Consider the following 19461-nt stretch of genomic DNA (forward strand, 5'->3'; position numbering starts at 1 on the left):
TAAGCTCGAAATAGTAGAAGTAACTAAATAATTTGAACAAGAAAAAGAAAATGCACTGTTTTCAGCAGCTCAACACCACGCTTGTTTGAGTTCTTTGTTTTTGGCCAACTTTCGACTGAACACCGCCGCACAAGTCAAACCAAGAAGCACCACTGTGATCAACCAATGGTCAAAATCTTCTTTCAAAATGTCGAAAGTTCCAGCCGGATTAATTCGTGTAAAAAACAAATCTGCATAAATAAATAAATAAATTTTTTGAATATTATTAAAAGTAAATAAAGAAGAAAACAATTTACCCAATCCGTAAATAAAAACCAGCGACGTGGATTCCATTCCAGACGGTGCGGTGTGAATACCGCGGACGCTCAACAAAGTTTGATTATAATTGATGATGTGATCCGTAGCAATTGGAAGGTCCGGTGTGTACGGAATCACGCCTTCTTCTCTGTAAAAAACAGAAATGGAAAGTTACTCAACATTAAACAGAAAAAAAAATTTAAAAACTGACTTCAATTCAGGCGTGATGTTCACTGTTCTTCTTGGATCAAGAAAAGCTTTGGGAATTTCAACCACACCCCCAAACGGCATGGCCAACAGAATAAACCGTGGAGTAATGGCCTTTTCAGTTTCACTGACCGCAACCGCGCTCAAACCCTGAGGAAAGATGTATGTCTGGTGATAAACAATCGGCTGCAGTTGTCGATAAGAGCTAAAGGACAACGGATCGCTCTGACTCTCACCTTCGTACATCTCGACAACACTAATTTCCATTCGTCGATATTTTTCATTCCAAAATGTGTACTGTAAATTGTATGAATGAAATAACAACAAGAATACAAAGAAAAACGAAATATTTACAATAATCCAATTTTCGCACAACAACAATCGATAAGGGCCAAGCGATCTTTTCTGTTTAGCAACGTAAATTATGTTACCCGCAACGGCATCGAAAATCGTCACAGTAATGTCATCTGAAACAATTTTTACACCTTAAACTGAAACAAAAGTATAATAAATAATAAATAAAGCAAATACCTTTCGCTCGATCGTCAACAGTTCGAATCAACGACACACCCAAGTTGGGATTCAGATATTTATACAGTACGCTGCGATTACCCAACACCCTTCCCTGAGAATGTACTTTAGCTGAAATTTCAAAACCAAAAGAAAAAAACAAGACTATTTTAAATACATAAACCGTTTAAAAAATTTACCGTCTAAAGATTTAATCTGAAAATCGACAATTTCACTATCGGAATCAGGTAAAAAATTCAACGTCCATGTTTTTTGTACATTCCATTGTTGCAGACGAGGTATTCGATTAGCTTCATCGCCAAGAGTGGTCAGTTGAAAACCATTACAAACGCCAGTTTTACGATCTAATTTAACCACGGAAATCGGTTTCTTCAATAGCACACTTTTATCAATAGCAGAATTGGAAAAAATGTAAGCCTACACAAAGCCAACAACTTCATCATTATTATATAAAAAATAAAAAACAAAAAATAATACAATACGTGATCGTTCTCTTTATCCATTAGTAACAACACGCTGGCTTGTTTGTCATCTTTAAAGGGAAGCAACGATGCTTGATCCACAGTAAAATTTAAATAAATCTCATCAAATACATCTCCTGTAATTGGATTGAATGTAACAATTAAAGCATTTCCAGAATGCTAAAACAGAAATAAAAATAATGCAACAAGAAAATTAGAAGAAAAAAAAAACAAATCATACTTTGTGCTTCATAACAACAGCACACTGAGCAGGATGAGGATAAAAAGCTGTAGTTCGTTGAATGAATATTGGAAACCAAATCTGACTGTGCGTAAAAGGCACTGCATCTCTGATGTATAATTTCCACAATACATCCCCGTGTGAGCTGTCAATTCCAAATATCTACAGCATATGCAGCAATGCTGATTTAAACAGTATTATTGTAAACAATATTGATGTTGTTAATTTAACACAGTTTAAATTTTAAAATAGTTCATATTACCGTTCCTGAACTTGTAGAAGCGACGATCATTTTGTGAAGACCAAACTGATCCCTTTCGAGACGATTTTTCGTCCGATTTCGTAATAAATGCAAGCCAAAGATATCCGCCAGTCCGAATACGTCGCTGAATAAATGTACGATGTAAGTTTGAAGTTGGAATATTTCACTGAAAATGCGCTTCACAAAGTTGTACAAAATATTTCCTAAAAATTCATCTGTTATTTTTGAAAATTCGAACGACATTTTCATGTATTTGCCGTCGAAGTTCAAAAATTCTTGCTCAATGAGAGTTTCTGTTTCAGATAGGGGCAAATCTACAATTTCCACGGATGCAATTTTCGCCAATGCTTCGTAACGTGTCCAAATCACTTCTCCTATACAATCAATAGTTCGATTCAAATAATCATATGAAAAACTGATAAAATACAAAATTATAAAACTTACCCGACTCTTTCATCATCAACATTGTGTGATCTTCAGTTAAAATCACAATCAAAAAATAACTTCCTTTTTCATCCGCTTTTAAAAGCTGCACCTGAATATTAAAATTCAAAACAATAAAAACGATTTGCAAAATCAAACCAAAAAACAAGATTTGATCTTGAGAATTCTTACAGTAGGAATGAAATTAAAAAAGTTTTTTCACTATGAAAATCACTTCTTATTGCGAACAACTTAATACAAATCATTCATACACACCTGAATAACATCAGCTGCCAAAATGGATGAATCAATGGGACTTTTGAAGCTCCCTTGATGTGCACCACTTTCATCAAATATGTCGACAGAAATATTATTATCATCAGCTACTACCCAAATAGCAAGCATCGATGACACCAGCTGAACGCCAGAAATCAGCGAATCCTACATTAAGCAAAAAGGAAATGAATTTAAAGCGTTTTAAAAGTACAAAAAAAATATTGTGTTGACTTTACATTAACAACACGAACAACTCGTTCGACAAACTTTCCATTGATAGATTCATAAAAGCATCGTACAGCGGAAACTGTGCGAATGCAAAAACAGTTAGACGAAAATGCATCAATTTCTGATATCATTTCAACCTATCAGTATAAAAATTTAAATTCAACATTAAAGAGGAAGAATTATTTTGAAAAAAATTTCAAAATATGTACCTTTTCTGCAAGTTCAGTATCTTCACCTGAAATTATATCGTACGCGTGAAGCGAACCAGCATTTGAAGAGCAGTATATTATAAAATGACCTACCAGTTTGGCTCTAAATAAATAAGCATAAGTTTAAAAAAAATTTTTTTTAAATTAATTAGTATAAAATTTTACTTCAAAAAAGGTGCAACAAATTTTGACAATAAGCGTTGGTCATCAGAGTTGACGGCATCTATTTCAAAAACTTCCACACTTTTACCGTCACCCAGCGCAACAAGGACATTCTCTGATTTCGAATCAATTCCAATATTTTGCCAAAGAATGTTTGTTTCATTGTGCAATTTTCTTGTCCACAATTGCTTTCCTTCCAAATTGAAGGCATGCAGCTTGTCACAAGCAAGAATAAAAACAGTATCCGAAGATTCGCGAATATCTATCCTTCAATAACATACAACCAATATTTTAAAGAAACAATAAAAAAATAATACATAATTAAAATCGAAGATGCAAAAATACATACAGTTCGCATGGTAAATTTTGCAGTTCCGCTTCACGCAAAAGAGCTCCATTTGCACTGTCGAACTTTTCCATAAGTGTACCATTACTTCTGACAGAAAAAAGCCCTAAAACATATGAACATATAAATATAAATAAAAACATAAACATCGAATCAGTGAACATACCGTTTCTTGAAATGTGCAAATAATTAACAGTTCCTCGACTGCCAGCTTCAAAAACTAATCGCCATACTTAATAAAAAAAGTAAATTGTACATACATTATCAAAACAACAAAAATTCTTTTTTCTACATACCCAATTTACCAGATTTGACATCAATTCGACCCAGGGCATTTTGGTCAGAATATATGAACATACATTCGGGAGAATGCGATCGCCTGTGGTGCTGCACTTTCAAAATCACTGGATAACCGAGTAGCTGTTTCCGCCTAGCAATGTAATTATAAATTACAAAGTCCACAAAATTGCATTTCAAACTTTTACCAGTCAAATTTTCCAGCTTGATCTTCATAAAGAGCATCAACAGAAGGCATTAAAAGTATGCAACCCAACAAACAGCGAATCATAAGATAATGTTGCTGATGGTTATAAACAACTACAAAAAAAGGCAAGCACATTAATATGAATGCATTTATCACATTTCCATTCACTAATAAAACCGCTACAAAATTTATACTGCTCGATTCAAATAAACTTCAAATATGACAGTCCGCATTCTGAGTTACAAATAAAACACATTTACCACCAACCTTTCAAACAAAAAATAATTACAACCTTCGATACAATAAATATGCAAACTATGTTCAAAAAAATAATTCACTCTTTTGTGTTCCATATAAGATTTTATAAAATTGAATTTCGCTATTTTAGGAAGAAATTCATCCTAAAGCATCCCGCTTAAAAGACAAAAAATTATTTTTATATGATTTTCGGATATGAGCATCTGCTATCAATAATTCAAACAAATACATGTACTTAGAAACAAGAAAATTGTTTTTTAAAAAAGTCTTCATCACACACTATATTACAGCAAAAAAAGTGGGTTTGCTCGTTTGAACATAATAAATTTCCCATGTTCAATATAAATTATCGTTTAATACCAAACCACATTTGATATAATATTCACAGAACAAAATAAACATACAATTGGAGAAACCATATGTACACTTTAAAAGGAGTTTATCTGTTTTTCTACAACATATAATAATAGGATTGTTAATAATAGAGACGAACAATAATGTTCATTCAAACAAAAGCAAGTTATACAATTGGGTGAACGGTTAGCGCGATTTTCTAATTAACCAATCAGAGCAATCTGCCGTTTCAGTTGAACCTGTACCGTAAAAATTTCTCAGTTGATCACTAGCTTTCCAACCTTGATCCTGCATAACAACTTTCTCTCTCTGTCTGAGGAACAATTTCGTTGCAACGATGTCTGACAACAAAGAAAATATGCCATTATTGAACGATGAATCTATCGTCGAAATATGTCCGTTCTGCAACAGAAGAACTGCATCATGGTATGCATATACATTACACTTTTCTTAATCTGAAGTTACCACTTCCCACTCCAGTACGTTACTAATTTCATTCAACTTCTATTCACAGGGCAAGACTTATTGAAAGACTTTCAAGTGAACCACCTGCTCCGTATCATACAGATCTATATCGAGAAAGCTTCAATCATTATTTACTTGATTTGCGTTACTTGAAAAGCCAGATAATGAAAATTGTAGAAAGAATTTCCAAGTGTGTAAGTTTCACCTTTTATTTCCTTTTGCAGCACTTTCCATTTAACATTTCTTTCCTTCAGATCATTCACTTCAGTCAAGATCCAGACCGCATTTTGCAAGCAGAAATCGATCCTGAATCTGTTCATCTAACCAATGCAGTACATTTTTTTGTTTATAACTATTCATAATATAAAGTATAAATATATGTACGTAATTTCAGGAAATTTCTCTTATTATTGAAGTACGAGAATCAATTCCACAATTGAAACTGCTGCTTCATTTATATTCCGAGGCTCAGAGATTGCTGTACGTGCTTACAAGAAGAAGAAATTGTTAACAAAAGTTTAATAAAATTATTTATTTTCAGAAACATTCAGCTTACACGTGCAATCGCATCTGGTCGACGTAGACGACAATAATTATGTTGAAAGACCAAACTACAACGAACTGGAAATTTACACAAAGAAAGCATATAACTTATTAGTAATTATACCTACAGGAATATATAACTTATTATACCTGCTCATATCATACCCATTCGTAAATATCCATCCGAATACTTTTTCCTATACAACTACTCATTATACGCTTTTCATTTTACATAAACTACAACGTTGTAGTTTTTCTATTTAAATTCAAATAAATATATTTATTATAAAACTGATTCGGTTGTTTTGATATGCAATATGAACAAATGGCAAATAAACACATCTTAACAAATTCTGATGAAATAACAATAAATATATTGCAAACTTAAATATTCCAAATGCAGCACAAATATCTTATCTTAAAAAACTATATTCAAACTGTTTGAAATAGGAAAATTTTATGCACACGTTACAAGCATACTTAATATTAATAAATTACTTAAATTGAAAACAGATTTTTAAAGCATAATGTTAAAATAAATCTCATTTTTCATTATACAACTAAAAGTGATCGACACAATAATTATAACGACAATTAAATCCAGGTACAACTCAACTTATAGTGCTGAAATGTTACATATCTATATTGAATACCATGTACAAATACTTTACAAAACACGTAACTCTGGCTAATTGTTCAACCTAGCATCAAACGGTTAACCTGGATTTCGACAAAACAATGCGCTTATCACTCTAGTACATCTGACACGTGCCATATTATTTTAGTTAATTGGCTTTGTGAAAAATTCATAATCCATGACTGTTTGGAAAAAGTTTGCCACTAACAAAGAGCAGATTTGATTCAAAGAGCTTAACCTAATTGCACAAGCATACGCCTTTATTACAGTATGGGTCTTTGAGGAAATTCAGATAATTGCACTGACACTGAAAATAACCTTCTTGAAAGATAATTATATGGATTTCAGTGATAAAAATCACTACAGACCGATGTCTGTATCTGATAAAATACTTCAATCAAAAACAATGAATGCACTCTTTTATTAACTCTTGAACAATCAAGCAAAAATATTATCCACAAAAACTTGTATTACATAAACGATTGTTATCAACCTATCTTATACAAGCAAATACAAAGATATATGAAAAGCAACTGCTCAAAATCGGTCGCAGATATGACCGCGCCAACGGAAAAAAATATTCTATGGCCATTTCTAGGAAGATATGAAAAACAACAGCTACCATCAATTAGGAATTCTGCTAAAATAGAACGATAAAGTTTTCATGGAATTCAGAAGTTCATTTCACCATCTCTCTCTCTCTCTCTATATATATATATATATATAATCTCAGTCTTATAGGTAGTACACTTTGTTCGAATAATCATTATGATAAGATTAGTAATAAGTGGAATAAAATTTTTAAATATGCAATAAATAATGTGATGGAAGAACGAAAAAGTAAAGTTAACCTTCGTCTAGCAGTTAAAGTAAACTTTCATATCATGTCATATCACAACATGTTGATATTTTGCCACATGCACACAAAACAAATATGTATGTGGAAGTAAATGTATTCAATGTTTGCGTTGATTTGCACCAAATTGGCACATGAGGATGAGTCAAAAGAAAGCAATGAAAAATAGGTAGTGTTGGCGATTGGTCGTTTACACCAATGTGGGATTATTTTCCAAGTGGCTAATTCCAACAAATTGTGCAACAATTGGAAGATCTTGTTGTTGACGTCTTCGGACGTTGTTTTACTTTGTGAGGGAAACTTTGCATTATTGCACTAGCAAACCAGAATAGTGCATAAGCTATTTAATAGAAAATTCAAGTCTGCAAATTCCATTTTCTCTTATTGCTGTGCTTAACGTTAACTTCCTTGTATTCTTCATCATCATCGTTGCTTTGAGATTTCTCAGAGACGGAGATGGATAATGATATAATTCAGTTCGTAACTGCCCAAAGGAACCAACAAAAATTAGCATACAGCGGTCAGTGTAGTGCTGCATCCTGAAGCGCACAAACCGCAATGACAAATGTTCGAGTTACGGAGTCCAGCAGCGACGAATAGATTAAATCCTAATGAAATTAGTACAGAACATTTTTTAAGTCCCATATCTTATCATACTCCTGCACCTCCTAGATTCACAGTAAAATTTAAATAAACCGTACATAAACCTTACCTTTTTGTCCAATGTATATATTGTAATACTGATTTGTTCGTTGTTGATTATTTATTAAGGAGCATTTTTTTAAATCACGTATAACACTTCTTTATTGCCATGTTCATGTAAAGTAAGACATCTTTTTAAATTTTGTTCTTGAAAATATGCACAGAAAATTCTCAGCAAATGTAAAGAAGTTAAACACTGGTTATGAGCATACTTACTTTACAATAGCTATAATTCGTTTAACGCAATAAAAGTTATCTATCACTAATCCACATTATATATATATATAAAAGAAAAATTTTGTTATAAAAATTGGGAAATGTGATTATTTATGTCCACATGAGGGAATTTAATGGCGAAGCACTCCATATTTGAGAAAACTTTGATGGAAAACAATCATCCAATCAATGATCAAATCTGAGTGACTAATCAAATGCCACAAGTTATTCGACCAATTAGTAATGAGAAATGGATAACTAATAAAATAGCAAAACTAATTAGCCATTTACCGACCTATCGCCGTACAGCCAATCAGTGACTCGCCAATCACCAAAACGGGAAGGAGTTCGGGGAAACGGACAAAAACGGACAAGCCCATCAAAAACTTTAAATATCAGAAAACTGACCATTAAAAAGGAAGCCAAAATTTGACGAATAGCACGCATTACAATGACAAACATTAAGAATTTGGTTCGCTATCAGTCATTTGGTTTGGTGAATATGCTTGCCGCTCGTACGACTCTTTGGTTGTTGTTTCTCGTCAACGTTGATTCAGTTTACTGCTTTGACATCACTGCATTTCCAAAAACTTTGGAAAACGTTGAAGAAGTCCATGGCGAATCCCAGAACATCCCGACTTGGATCAACGGTATTTAAGCCTATTCAAAATTGAAAAAATATCCACAAGTTTCCATCCACATCGTTGCAGGTTATTTTGTAAGGCAATTGTGCGGTTGCGGCGGCACTGGTCTTGCAATTGAATACTATTTGGATTGTGTGGGCAGTTTAGGAATTTATCACATTAATGATGGTTCTGTCAAATATTCAAGCAGGTGAAATTCAGAAGAAGTAGAAATTATTTTCATCGTTTCTTTTCATAATTTTTTTCACAATTTCAGACCGTACAATACACGAGCTACTTACTGCCTTAAAAATGGTACCTATGATGCTCCCGCTTGGCGGACGCTTCGAAGCAGAATTGTACATAATAAATTTATGAAATCGAAAAAAAAATTTTCAACAAAATTTCAATACAATTTCAGGATGACGCAGATTACTACAAGTGTAAACGGAAAAATCGCTCTCTGACGGATGCCAATCCTAATCTTGGAATGTTCACTGTGGAAAATGATTCTGTTATTGTGCATTCAAATTTCCCTCATATGCATAAAATCAACCTGAAAAATCCGACCATCACAGATACACTAGTATTCGAAAACGAAGAAGACGACGACGACGAAATAGTTCTGTATGATTCGGATAAGACGACCGACCCTTCAACTGGCACAGTTTGGTTCACACGTTTGACAATGCTCCGAAATGGAATAGATCATGCCCATATTAAGTAAACAAAAGTTAGCAAATTCATTTTGTTCCATTTTCATTTCCTCAATTTTCCACATAAAAAAACGAAACGGATAAAAATCGTTTTCCTCCTTTAAATTTTCACCAAGAGCACATAATTTCATTTAATTTAGTATTCGGCTTGTTGTTTGCCTACGTTCATCACTGCTTCGAGACGTTTCTCAAAATCAGATAAAAAAATAGAACAGTCATTTTGTCAACTTTCATGGATGCAATTTTACTGAGTAATACAAAATTCGAATCGATTCAGGAAAATGTGATCGGAAATTTAGGCAAAGTCAACACTGAATGTGTATTTGTTTTTTTTTCACTGCCATTTTTCAAATAAGGTCCATTTCTCTTTTGTAAAAATATAACATATTTTAAAAATAGCTTAAGAAATAAACAGGAAATAAATCAAATAATAAAAAAACAATTTCCATTCAAATGTTGCAACAGAGTAGGCTGTTCTAAAATAAAAAACTGATGACTGTAATTTGTCGTTTAAAAAATATGATGGATAGGAATTATAAAATAACACCTATTAGTAAATATAAACAATGGATTGAAATATGTATAATTGGGATGGTCGATTTCGGGACAAATTTTCACCGTCTAATTTTACTGGTCGTTGAACTCGCTATTTTATTGGACTTTCGTGCCGTTGTCTTATTGGTTTTCCTTGTCTAATTCCTAATTGATTCAAACTCTTCAGTTGTGATTAGCTGCAATGTTCTTTATTTCATTGGTTCAAATATTCCATTTAGGATTACCTAACTTTAATAGTAGTGACGTGACGGTCCAGTACCGATTTCCCTCCTGATATATAAATCTACTCCCACTTTTTGTAAATAAATTTGTTGCCTGTTGAAATTTATCAAGATTGGATGTTAACATCCGGGTGTAATGTCAGAATACCGAAAAATCTGGAATGTTGTGGCAACACTTCCAATTTCCCGGTTACAAATGGCGCTAATACTGAAGTTACGTGTTGGCTCGCAATTTCACTTAATTTTACGCATGATTTAACGAATATGCCTTTGTCAAACATTCTTCGCTTTTCGCGTCACATCACATATGTTGGTAAAAGCGATTTTAATACAAAGGAAAAATGCACAATTGACAAATTGTTCACAGTTGCAGCTCTCAAGCTGAACCAAGGAGTAACAACTACTAAATTGTTAGCATCTGATTAATTAATTTGATTCAAATCAGCTGCAATTCGAAGCTGAATTTAAATTTAAAAATTAAAAATGATGAATGAAATGTATTTTCAGACGATATTTCTACAAAATTGAAAAAAATTCCCAAAAAATGATAAAAGTAGGCGAATATATAGTATCAACAGTATACACTGAAGACTGCAGTTGGAGAAATGGAAACTATGCATTCCTTGCATATTCTTTGGAAGGTGTGGTTAACAGTATTGCTGTTACGGAAAATTACATTATATACTGGATGTTTCAATCAACTTTCAATCCGTGTACAATTTTGAAAAGGCCCGACGCATTTCGTATGTATAAATAAACCATTTGAAAATTCACTTTCAATATAAAATCATTTCAGCCACAGTACCACTGTTGGATAATTTTGATTTTGACTCCTCTGGCATTTTGGAAATTGTCGTTATTTCAAAGTCAGATGAAACGGTTATAATTTTCGAAGACAGTCCTTTGCAACAGTTCACCGGCCATGTGGTACAGTTTTTACTGAATAACTGATACTAACTAAATGCAGAATGCTATTCTATGGTTTACAGGTAAATGCAATGGAAACTGGAAGTGATGAAAACCTTCAGTTAACAATGGATCTGATAACACATCCTTTGAAAAATTATTACGATACCTTCGATATGGACTTTATGAGAAACCACGTAAGCTTTCATTTTATAACTTTCTACGCACGCATAACTCGGCACTGCCCATTTTACACGAATATAATAAAAAAAGAACGTTCTATTACCTTTTGTAATTGGCATGATGAATTAATTTTCAGCAGATTATTAATATTTTTCCATTTTGTACGGCATGCTCACTTCCTCAATTAAAACAAAGCTGTTCACAGTTAACGAAACAGTTTGTGCCATTAAGTCTACCTACTGTAGATGAAGATTTTTCAAGTTAGTATATTTTCAAAAAATTTTTCAGAATTTTTTTAAATAAAATGAACTGCGTTAAATTGAACACAAATAAATAATTAAATAAATTTTTAAATAAACAGAAACAAATTTATCTTTCAGAAAATATGAAGTTTAAAATTTCAAATTGCATCAACTGTTTTCAACGTTTAATATTTTTAAGTGCTTTCAGTTTAAAAATAATGAATTTTAGGGATATATGAAAGTTAATTGTTCCACGTGGATGATTCGATATATTTTGGAACCGTCCGCTATGTATTTGAGTCGCATAACACTTCATGACCCTGTTGATGAGTTCGTTGATTTTCCAGTGATCAATCCTTCGTATTACAACAATCCAAATTATTCTATAATCTACGCGCAGGCGACTTCTTTTAATCGTATTACACGCATCAAAAAAGTAATGATACTGATGATATGCTTTGCTTTGATTTCTTGTTTTCATGTTTTAAAATTTACCACTTTACGGTTAGTTTGTAATAAAAGACCACGAAGTAACAAATGTACTTAGTTGGAAGCCACGAGAAGCTAATCTTCTCCCGTACGGAATGACATTTTTGAAGCATCCAGAGTCTCGTTTTGAAGATGATGGTGTGCTGCTGTTAACAGCGACTGTGACGAATGAAGAGAAAAAAAGTATTACTTTGATTTTTCTTCTTACCTATCAATTTATCAACAACAAATGACAAATGGAGTGATATTTTCCTGTCATTTTGTCGGGAAAATGTAAAAAAATACATATATTTCGATTTTCAGTATTGAATTTAAATTTTTGGCTAACAGATTTTTTTCTGTCGTGGCAGTTTTGAAGCAATCTGACAGATAATGTTGTCGGATAATGGTGTGTTTTTCTCAGGTGTACTGATTGTTTTGAACGCCACAACTATGGAAGAAATCGGCCGAAGCGTTTTGCCCGTTACAGCACCGTTCGGTTACAGAGCGATGTTCATTTACAGCAGCAGTTCATCGGCCATGTATTCGGTTTTCAACTTCTACACTACAATCTTGGTCACGCTCTGCTGGTTTATGTCCGTGGTGGTTCCAACTTTACCATCTGTTCAACAGGGGATGATAATTGGCCAAAAACTGATGTATCCCCAATAATTATTTGCCCACCGTGAACTGTCTGCTTGTTACTTACCATATATATTATTTATAAACAATTATCGTGATGAGAAAAAGAAAATTCTAACCGGTCCAGTTTTAAAAGTAAGCTACTAACAACTATATACTCTGTTTGTTGCACTTGTCGGTGAAAATAGTCCACCAAAATTGTTCGTGCGTCTCTTATTTCTTTTCTAACATCGGTGACGGTATACTAATGGACGAATGCTAGAATTTTGCTCAAATAAAAATTAAATAATGCAGTGCAATAAAAAGATAACATTTATTTAAAATTCGTAGCTTGTACATGTTGACTGACACGTGTTCGACGGTATAACAGAAAAAAAAAATACTTTCGACTCAGTTGATAGGCTAAGCAAAATAATCCACATAATGTGTGAATGTCGATGTAAAAAAACCCATCAATACAGTAAACTTTATGTGATAATTAAGTTCCATAAATACAGTACTACTCGTAATTGACCGTAGTAGTTTTGAAGAGGGACAGTTCGTGGTAGGGCGGCGGCGGTTCGTCGGCAACATTTTGACTACTGTACGGCGGCGGTGGATCTGTATACGGGTGTGGTTGCTGGCGTGGTGTGGCAACAGTGTGCGACGATTCGTCCGGCAGCTGGTGGTGGTGACGATGGTCCACGGTCGACCGACGCCGGCGCCGGCGTCGCTTCAACTCGCCGAAGCAGGCTAGCAGCAAGCCGAAAAAGCAGGCGTTGACGAACGCGGCGGCGAACAGCGAACTGAAGCTCGCCCGTCGTTCGCGGCCGTCCAATTCCGGATTGAGCATCCTGGTGGCGGCGAGAACCAGGCACAGGATCACTTTCAAGCCGAGCAAGCTCATCTCGGGCAACAGGAGCCACGGTCGACCGCCGCAAACACCGACAAGCATGCAGGCGACGATCATCACGTGCAACAAGGCGCTGCTGACCGCCGACGCGGCCCCTTGGGCCAGGGTCTGTTCAGAGTTGAGCCGGCGCCAGGTGAATTCTTGTTCGTCCAAATAGTCGACGTAGGCTAGCAGTGGAGACGGGTCGACTGAATCATCTTTCCAATAAATGAATACCACTTGAAGCAAACTGCCGGCTATTTGCAACAAGCCAACCAAAACGGCCAGACGTACCACTGAACAACACCAGCATGGTCCTCGAGGTTTTGCCAATTCGATTTCAACTGCCTGTTGTTGTTGTTGTTGTTGTTGTTGCATTGTCAACAATAAACAAACAAACAAACAAACAAATAATCAAAACCACAAGTGGGGTAATTATAAAAACAGATTAGCACAGAACCACCACAAACGATCTCTTGTCGTTCAACAAGCAGCAGCAGCAGCAGAAGCAGCAGCAGTTTGTTTTATCGACCAGCCTGTTTCACCAGTGCAAAAACAAGACAATTTTCCAACTTTTACCAACCACGCCCCGAGGCCAAATGAAGCCAGTTTGCTTGGAAAATTTGCACCAATCGCTGGGCAGTTTCTTTTCTTACAAAAACAACAAATCGAAAGTACAACTGGACCGTAAAATGAGCAACATGTGCGTGTTCCCTTTCTCCACCGCCGCCCCCCCCTCCTCCTCCTCTTCGTATGATGACGTAAAAGCTACTGTTCAACCAGCACTTACTTCTTCACGGCTTGAAAATACATTATACATTCTTAACCGAAAACAAATTTGATGTAATTTTCATTTTTTTTCTTATATTTTTGCTGTTGTTTAAAAATATAAAACATCGATAAAACGTAAGCGTGTTACGCCAATTTCAAAAAAATCACAACGAGATGCGGTCCAACCGCGAGCATATGACATCATCAATCTTATAAACAGAGAAAAAAACGAATTACATAAATATATTTAAAAAACAAAAAATGAAAAGCTGCGCACTGTGAACCGAGTAAAAAAACTTAAAGCTTGCACTGTGGATAATTCAAATGTGAAAGAAAACTGAACTGTATTACTCGTCAATATCTTCCATCATCATCATCATCCACATCTTTTTCTTTTTTGAAAACAAATTATACAGAAAGAAATGTAATTTCCACATTCCTTCTTAAGCTTTTCGTGTGTCACTGCATCGACACTCCACCTGTTGTTAAAGCAAACGGAAATGCGGCGGCGTGATGATTCAAAGCCGGCGTTTTCGGTGATGAAACTGGATAAAAAAATTCAACTGGATCGCAATGACCACGATAAATCAGCGGTTCAGATGCAGACCGTTGCAACTTTGGCAGTGACCGGGATAGATCATGCAAAGCGTTCAAAATCTATTATGCATAATGGTAATGCAAACAAGCAGAATAAATATCGCACAATTCAATATTATATATATATGCATACCTTTCGAAACTCTGGCCTTTCGACTGGTATATAACGAATACAAGATTCAATCATTTTCCTAAGCCCAGCCGGAGTGTCCGAACGCAATCGGTTGAGATCTGGCTTCAAAAACCCTCGACCAACCATAAACAATATCTGTCAAGAAAATTATTAAAATTATATTTATTATATAAAAAATATCTCACCTGATCTTTGTTGTTTATATGACCGTATGGCAGTTGATTGGATATCAACTCGAACAGCACAACACCGTATGAATAAACGTCAGAATGATAACTGTACGGATTGGATTTATCCATTCGAATTACTTCTGGTGCCTGTATTAATATATAACCAAATTAAAATAATGAATAAACACTGTCGACTGCAAGCAGCGAAGGTATCAACAACAAAAAAATGCTTACCATCCAAAGAATGGAGCCAGTCGGCTGATTGGATTGCGAGGAACCACTCCAACGTGTTTTGACCGTGGCCAAACCGAAATCACCCACTTTTACAGTCCAATCATCGGTCAAAAATATATTGTTCGATTTCAAATCACGGTGAATAATATTTTTGGAATGCAAATAGCTGGAACCAAGAGAATACATAAATAAAAATTATATAATTAATTAATCAACTGTACACTTACTCCATTCCCTGCGCTGTTTGTTTGGCGATGTCAATTATTTGATAAATTGAAAATTCCGTCCTTGGTTCGTTGACGTGCAAATGCTTATAAAGTGACGATCCTTCACACCACTGGGCAACAATGGCAAGATCCGGCTCTCGTACCCATCCCATGAATAGCAAAATATTCACGTGCCGAGTTTTCCTGAACAATTTTCAAATTATTAATTATTCCCCTTCTTGTTCTCATTTTCTTCATTTTGAATAAAACTTACTTTAAAACAGCAACTTCATTCTTGAAAGCTTGCAACTGAGCTGGACTCGGCTCACCAACGTTCAGCTTCTTTATGGCAACGGGTCCTGTAAAAACAATTTTGCAAATAAAAATACGGCTCTTCTACGGCAAAATGCTTCGCTTACCAAACCAAGATCCTTTATAAACGGTGCCAAAAGAACCGGAACCAATTTTTCGACCAAACTGCACTTCACACGCGGGTATTTCCCAGCCTTCCAACGATTCACGTTTGTACAACTGACGCTGGAAAAAAGGTAATAATGGAAAATGCAAATTTGCAAAGAAAATATGCAAATTACGCTTCTCACCTTATCATTCAGATAAATTTTGTGACTAGAACATGTCTCGGCAGCTAACAAACCGCTCGTCGTAGCGGTCAATCGGGGATCGACGCCAAAAACTGATGCTGCATCAAAATATATTTATTACATGGAAAAAACATTAATAATTAATTAAACATATAATGAAGGAAAAAGTAAAAGAAAACATGAAAAACAATTTATAAAATAAAATCAATGAAAATAATAAAACAACTTACAGGCACGATGTGGATCGTGGATCGATGTTGATAATATCCTGTTGACTTCCTGAAACGAGAAAATGATTAAAAAAATAATGAAAAATACAAACATCCGATGATGTTGTCGATAAAAATTGCATCATCAGACAACACCATCAAAACGCGTTTGCTAACAGTAAGAAGAAGAACAATTCTGTGTATATGTTGAAAGAGAATTAAAAGAATTTCATTTTAAACATGCTAATATTGACTCAATTCAATAAATATAAAATATGCAATGATGACACCAAAGAATCAATCATAGCTCACCCTGGTCAGATGCTCTTCGTCCTTTTTTAGTGGTTCGTTGATGTCTGGCGCCGATGTAGACCTGGAACGATAGTGGGAAAAGGACTCCGACCTGGTGATGATCGGTATTATAGGCTGGCGGACGTAGATGCCTCCACTGCGCCTGGGGATGCGGCTCGACGACGACGGCGAAACAGATTCCACCATTGCGTCCATAAATTCTAGACCATCATCGCCATCTATTGAACTGAATTCGTCAAACAGTACTTTTTCACCGTTCGACAGTCTCGAAATTACATCACTAAAAATATGAATAAATAAAAAAAAAATAGAAATAATTTTTGATTTCTTACGTCAGCTGTTCTGGACGCATGCGACCAATTTGTTCACAATATGTCGGCACTTTGGACCAGCACTTTTGATGAAACTTGACATTGCACCAATCACAACGATAGCCTTGAAGCCAAATTGGCTTCATGCAAATGTCGCAATAGGTAACGGTAAAAAACGACTTTCGCAACTGAGCAAACATGAGTAAATTTAAAAAGAAAGCAAACACAACAATAAAATAAATAAACTTACAAATCTGTGACGAATACTCATAAAAAGTGGAATGGTGATGTGGACCCAAAGTTCTTCACAATCTTCCAATGAGCCGACATCTGTCTGCCAGCTGACAATCTCATCGTCACTACAACCAGTGAATATGAATAATTATGCGAAATAAATTTAACATAATAATAATAATAATAATAATTTTCCTCTACTTACACCGAAGGTCCTTTTGTAACCGTGCAAACGCTAGGCGATATAGAGCATTTCATGTTGCGTTTCGATAAAATTTGACCAATTTTTTCCCGTAAACTGACGCCAGACTTCAATTCCACCTATTAATTATTAAGAAAAAAAATATTTCACTTCATTATGGACAAACATGAAAATAATATATTCATTTTTTTACTGTGCTGTGCTGATCAAACGGCAAGTGAACTTTGAGAAGCCTGGGACGTCTGGGTGAGCATGATGGCGATGTTCGACCAGACGACGAGCTAGGCGTCCGGGCCGACAAGAATACACTGGGAGAATGGAGGGGCGTCAAGGTGGACGACGAAGCCTGCGGTTGGGACAATCCATTGGCGCCGGTAAAAACAGAATCGTACTTGAAATCCAACGGCTGTGCATCGTCAAACAAACCGCTAAACAAAACAAATCAACAACTATACAAACAAACAAACCAAAAAAAAAGAAAGGAAAAAAACAAAATGTGCAAACCTAGACGTGCAAGAGGACAACGAAGATACAGTCTGGCCACCGCCCAACGGCGGCAGCAACTCTGAACTGACGCTCGGCTCGCTAGCCAATGACAGAAGACGCTGTTCAGTTTGCTGCAGTTGATGCAAATGTTCAGTCAACTGTTGGTATTCCTGAAAAACGAACAAAAATCAAGAATAAAATATTTTCAAAAAAAATTAACAAACGACAAACACAGACATTATAGATAGTAATTAAAGCAACGAAAACAACTGCAATGAAGCCAAAGCACAAAGAAACAGATGAAGCATGCTATTATAAAATAGATATAGCAAACAAATAAATAAACAAACAAACCAACAACAACAAACACTAACTGCAAAAGGCCAACATGGGCACATCAAATTTCGAAAACTACGACCAATTGGTTCCATACAAACGTGATTTCATGTAAATGCCAACTGCATAACAAAATGAGCAACAATATTAAAATGAAAAAGAGGAGATATAACAGCAGCAGCAGCAGCAGCAGCAGCAGAAGCAGAAGCAGCAGTACAGAATGGCAGGAACAAATGAAATAGATACTGTTACGATGAGCAGAAGAAATTATTTTCTCCGTTGATATTTTGCTGCGGTGTTTGTTGGAAATGAATAACTGTTTCAAGAATTGTGCATTAACAAACAAGCTGACAATTCCAATCCCAACGCAAAGAGATGTCATCAAAAGTCGATCCAATTTGATAAATAAATAAATAAATAAATACACATATAAATATGTATTGTCGTCAAAAGCCCAATTCAGACTATTTTCAAAAATTCACAAAGCAGCAAGCAACAACAAACAGCAAGCATCGGTGGTAAGTGGTAAAAAATTTTCGGTACCATATTTCGAACCATAGATTTTGAGTTCTCATAATTTCTGCTTCTTAAAGCCGCGCTTTATCTATTTTTCCCAATCAAATCAAAAGAATATGCATAAAAAAGGAAATTTTCAAAAAACACTGCTGCAACGAATAATATCGCGTACATACATACACACACATCTATATATACATATACTCGCAGACAACGCACGGTAAATACCGCTGCGATGGGCAATGCGACTAAAAATCATTTACAATACTGAGATCATGAAAAGCAGACTGACGTCAGCGATAAGCAATACAATATCGCCTGCTTGCAGCGACAAAGCGCGACAGAAAATAATCAACCAATAATCTCTTCTCAACACAAACTACGGTAAAATACCATACCCTATGCATACATATGTAGATGGAATTTAAGAAATACATACATGAAACAAAAATATGAAATCTAAATATAATAGTCTTATTTCAAAACAAATGCAATACGTTAGTTTTGTTTTCTAATAAATAAATGGGCAAATAAACAGATCAACAAACCTATGCACA

The 19461-nt window shown here is 35.0% G+C and overlaps 6 protein-coding genes across 6 annotated transcripts; 4 read left to right on the forward strand and 2 right to left on the reverse strand.

Annotated features, from left to right (window-relative positions):
* Positions 1–69: 69 nt before the first annotated feature.
* Positions 70–4178, reverse strand: Tsp_05809 (conserved hypothetical protein). The gene is made up of 18 exons (XM_003380033.1): positions 4129–4178; positions 3949–4073; positions 3810–3875; positions 3647–3749; positions 3301–3564; positions 3136–3238; positions 2935–3063; positions 2699–2863; positions 2444–2534; positions 2000–2373; positions 1738–1899; positions 1518–1676; positions 1215–1404; positions 1036–1146; positions 859–989; positions 509–801; positions 297–445; positions 70–230 (listed from the first exon to the last, which is right to left on the reverse strand). The coding sequence occupies exons 1-18, from the start codon at positions 4176–4178 to the stop codon at positions 70–72; spliced, it is 2826 nt and encodes a 941-aa protein (XP_003380081.1).
* Positions 4179–5076: 898 nt separating this feature from the next.
* Tsp_05808 (conserved hypothetical protein) lies at positions 5077–5715 on the forward strand. Its single transcript, XM_003380034.1, has 3 exons — positions 5077–5165; positions 5254–5398; positions 5599–5715. The coding sequence occupies exons 1-3, from the start codon at positions 5077–5079 to the stop codon at positions 5713–5715; spliced, it is 351 nt and encodes a 116-aa protein (XP_003380082.1).
* Positions 5716–8609: 2894 nt separating this feature from the next.
* Tsp_05807 (hypothetical protein) lies at positions 8610–9508 on the forward strand. Its single transcript, XM_003380035.1, has 4 exons — positions 8610–8808; positions 8869–8992; positions 9059–9140; positions 9203–9508. The coding sequence occupies exons 1-4, from the start codon at positions 8610–8612 to the stop codon at positions 9506–9508; spliced, it is 711 nt and encodes a 236-aa protein (XP_003380083.1).
* An 882-nt stretch (positions 9509–10390) lies between these two features.
* Positions 10391–12744, forward strand: Tsp_05806 (beta,beta-carotene 9,10-dioxygenase 2). The gene is made up of 8 exons (XM_003380036.1): positions 10391–10683; positions 10781–11016; positions 11070–11205; positions 11241–11376; positions 11499–11603; positions 11834–11938; positions 12114–12276; positions 12497–12744. The coding sequence occupies exons 1-8, from the start codon at positions 10391–10393 to the stop codon at positions 12742–12744; spliced, it is 1422 nt and encodes a 473-aa protein (XP_003380084.1).
* A 401-nt stretch (positions 12745–13145) lies between these two features.
* On the forward strand, positions 13146–14276 carry Tsp_05805 (conserved hypothetical protein). Its single transcript, XM_003380037.1, has 5 exons — positions 13146–13153; positions 13245–13422; positions 13454–13739; positions 13832–14016; positions 14043–14276. Exons 1-5 carry the CDS (start codon positions 13146–13148, stop codon positions 14274–14276), a joined length of 891 nt encoding a protein of 296 aa, XP_003380085.1.
* A 539-nt stretch (positions 14277–14815) lies between these two features.
* Tsp_05804 (b-Raf proto-oncogene serine/threonine-protein kinase) lies at positions 14816–18483 on the reverse strand. Its single transcript, XM_003380038.1, has 16 exons — positions 18427–18483; positions 18071–18222; positions 17760–17994; positions 17570–17685; positions 17381–17489; positions 17152–17318; positions 16820–17099; positions 16529–16577; positions 16299–16396; positions 16116–16233; positions 15971–16055; positions 15718–15900; positions 15491–15656; positions 15272–15403; positions 15087–15221; positions 14816–15013 (listed from the first exon to the last, which is right to left on the reverse strand). Exons 1-16 carry the CDS (start codon positions 18481–18483, stop codon positions 14816–14818), a joined length of 2280 nt encoding a protein of 759 aa, XP_003380086.1.
* Between the last annotated feature and the right edge of the window lie 978 nt (positions 18484–19461).

This window comes from Trichinella spiralis, assembly GCF_000181795.1.
Source record: "Trichinella spiralis strain ISS 195 chromosome Unknown Scfld2, whole genome shotgun sequence".
In the NCBI taxonomy this organism is placed as follows: domain Eukaryota; kingdom Metazoa; phylum Nematoda; class Enoplea; order Trichinellida; family Trichinellidae; genus Trichinella; species Trichinella spiralis.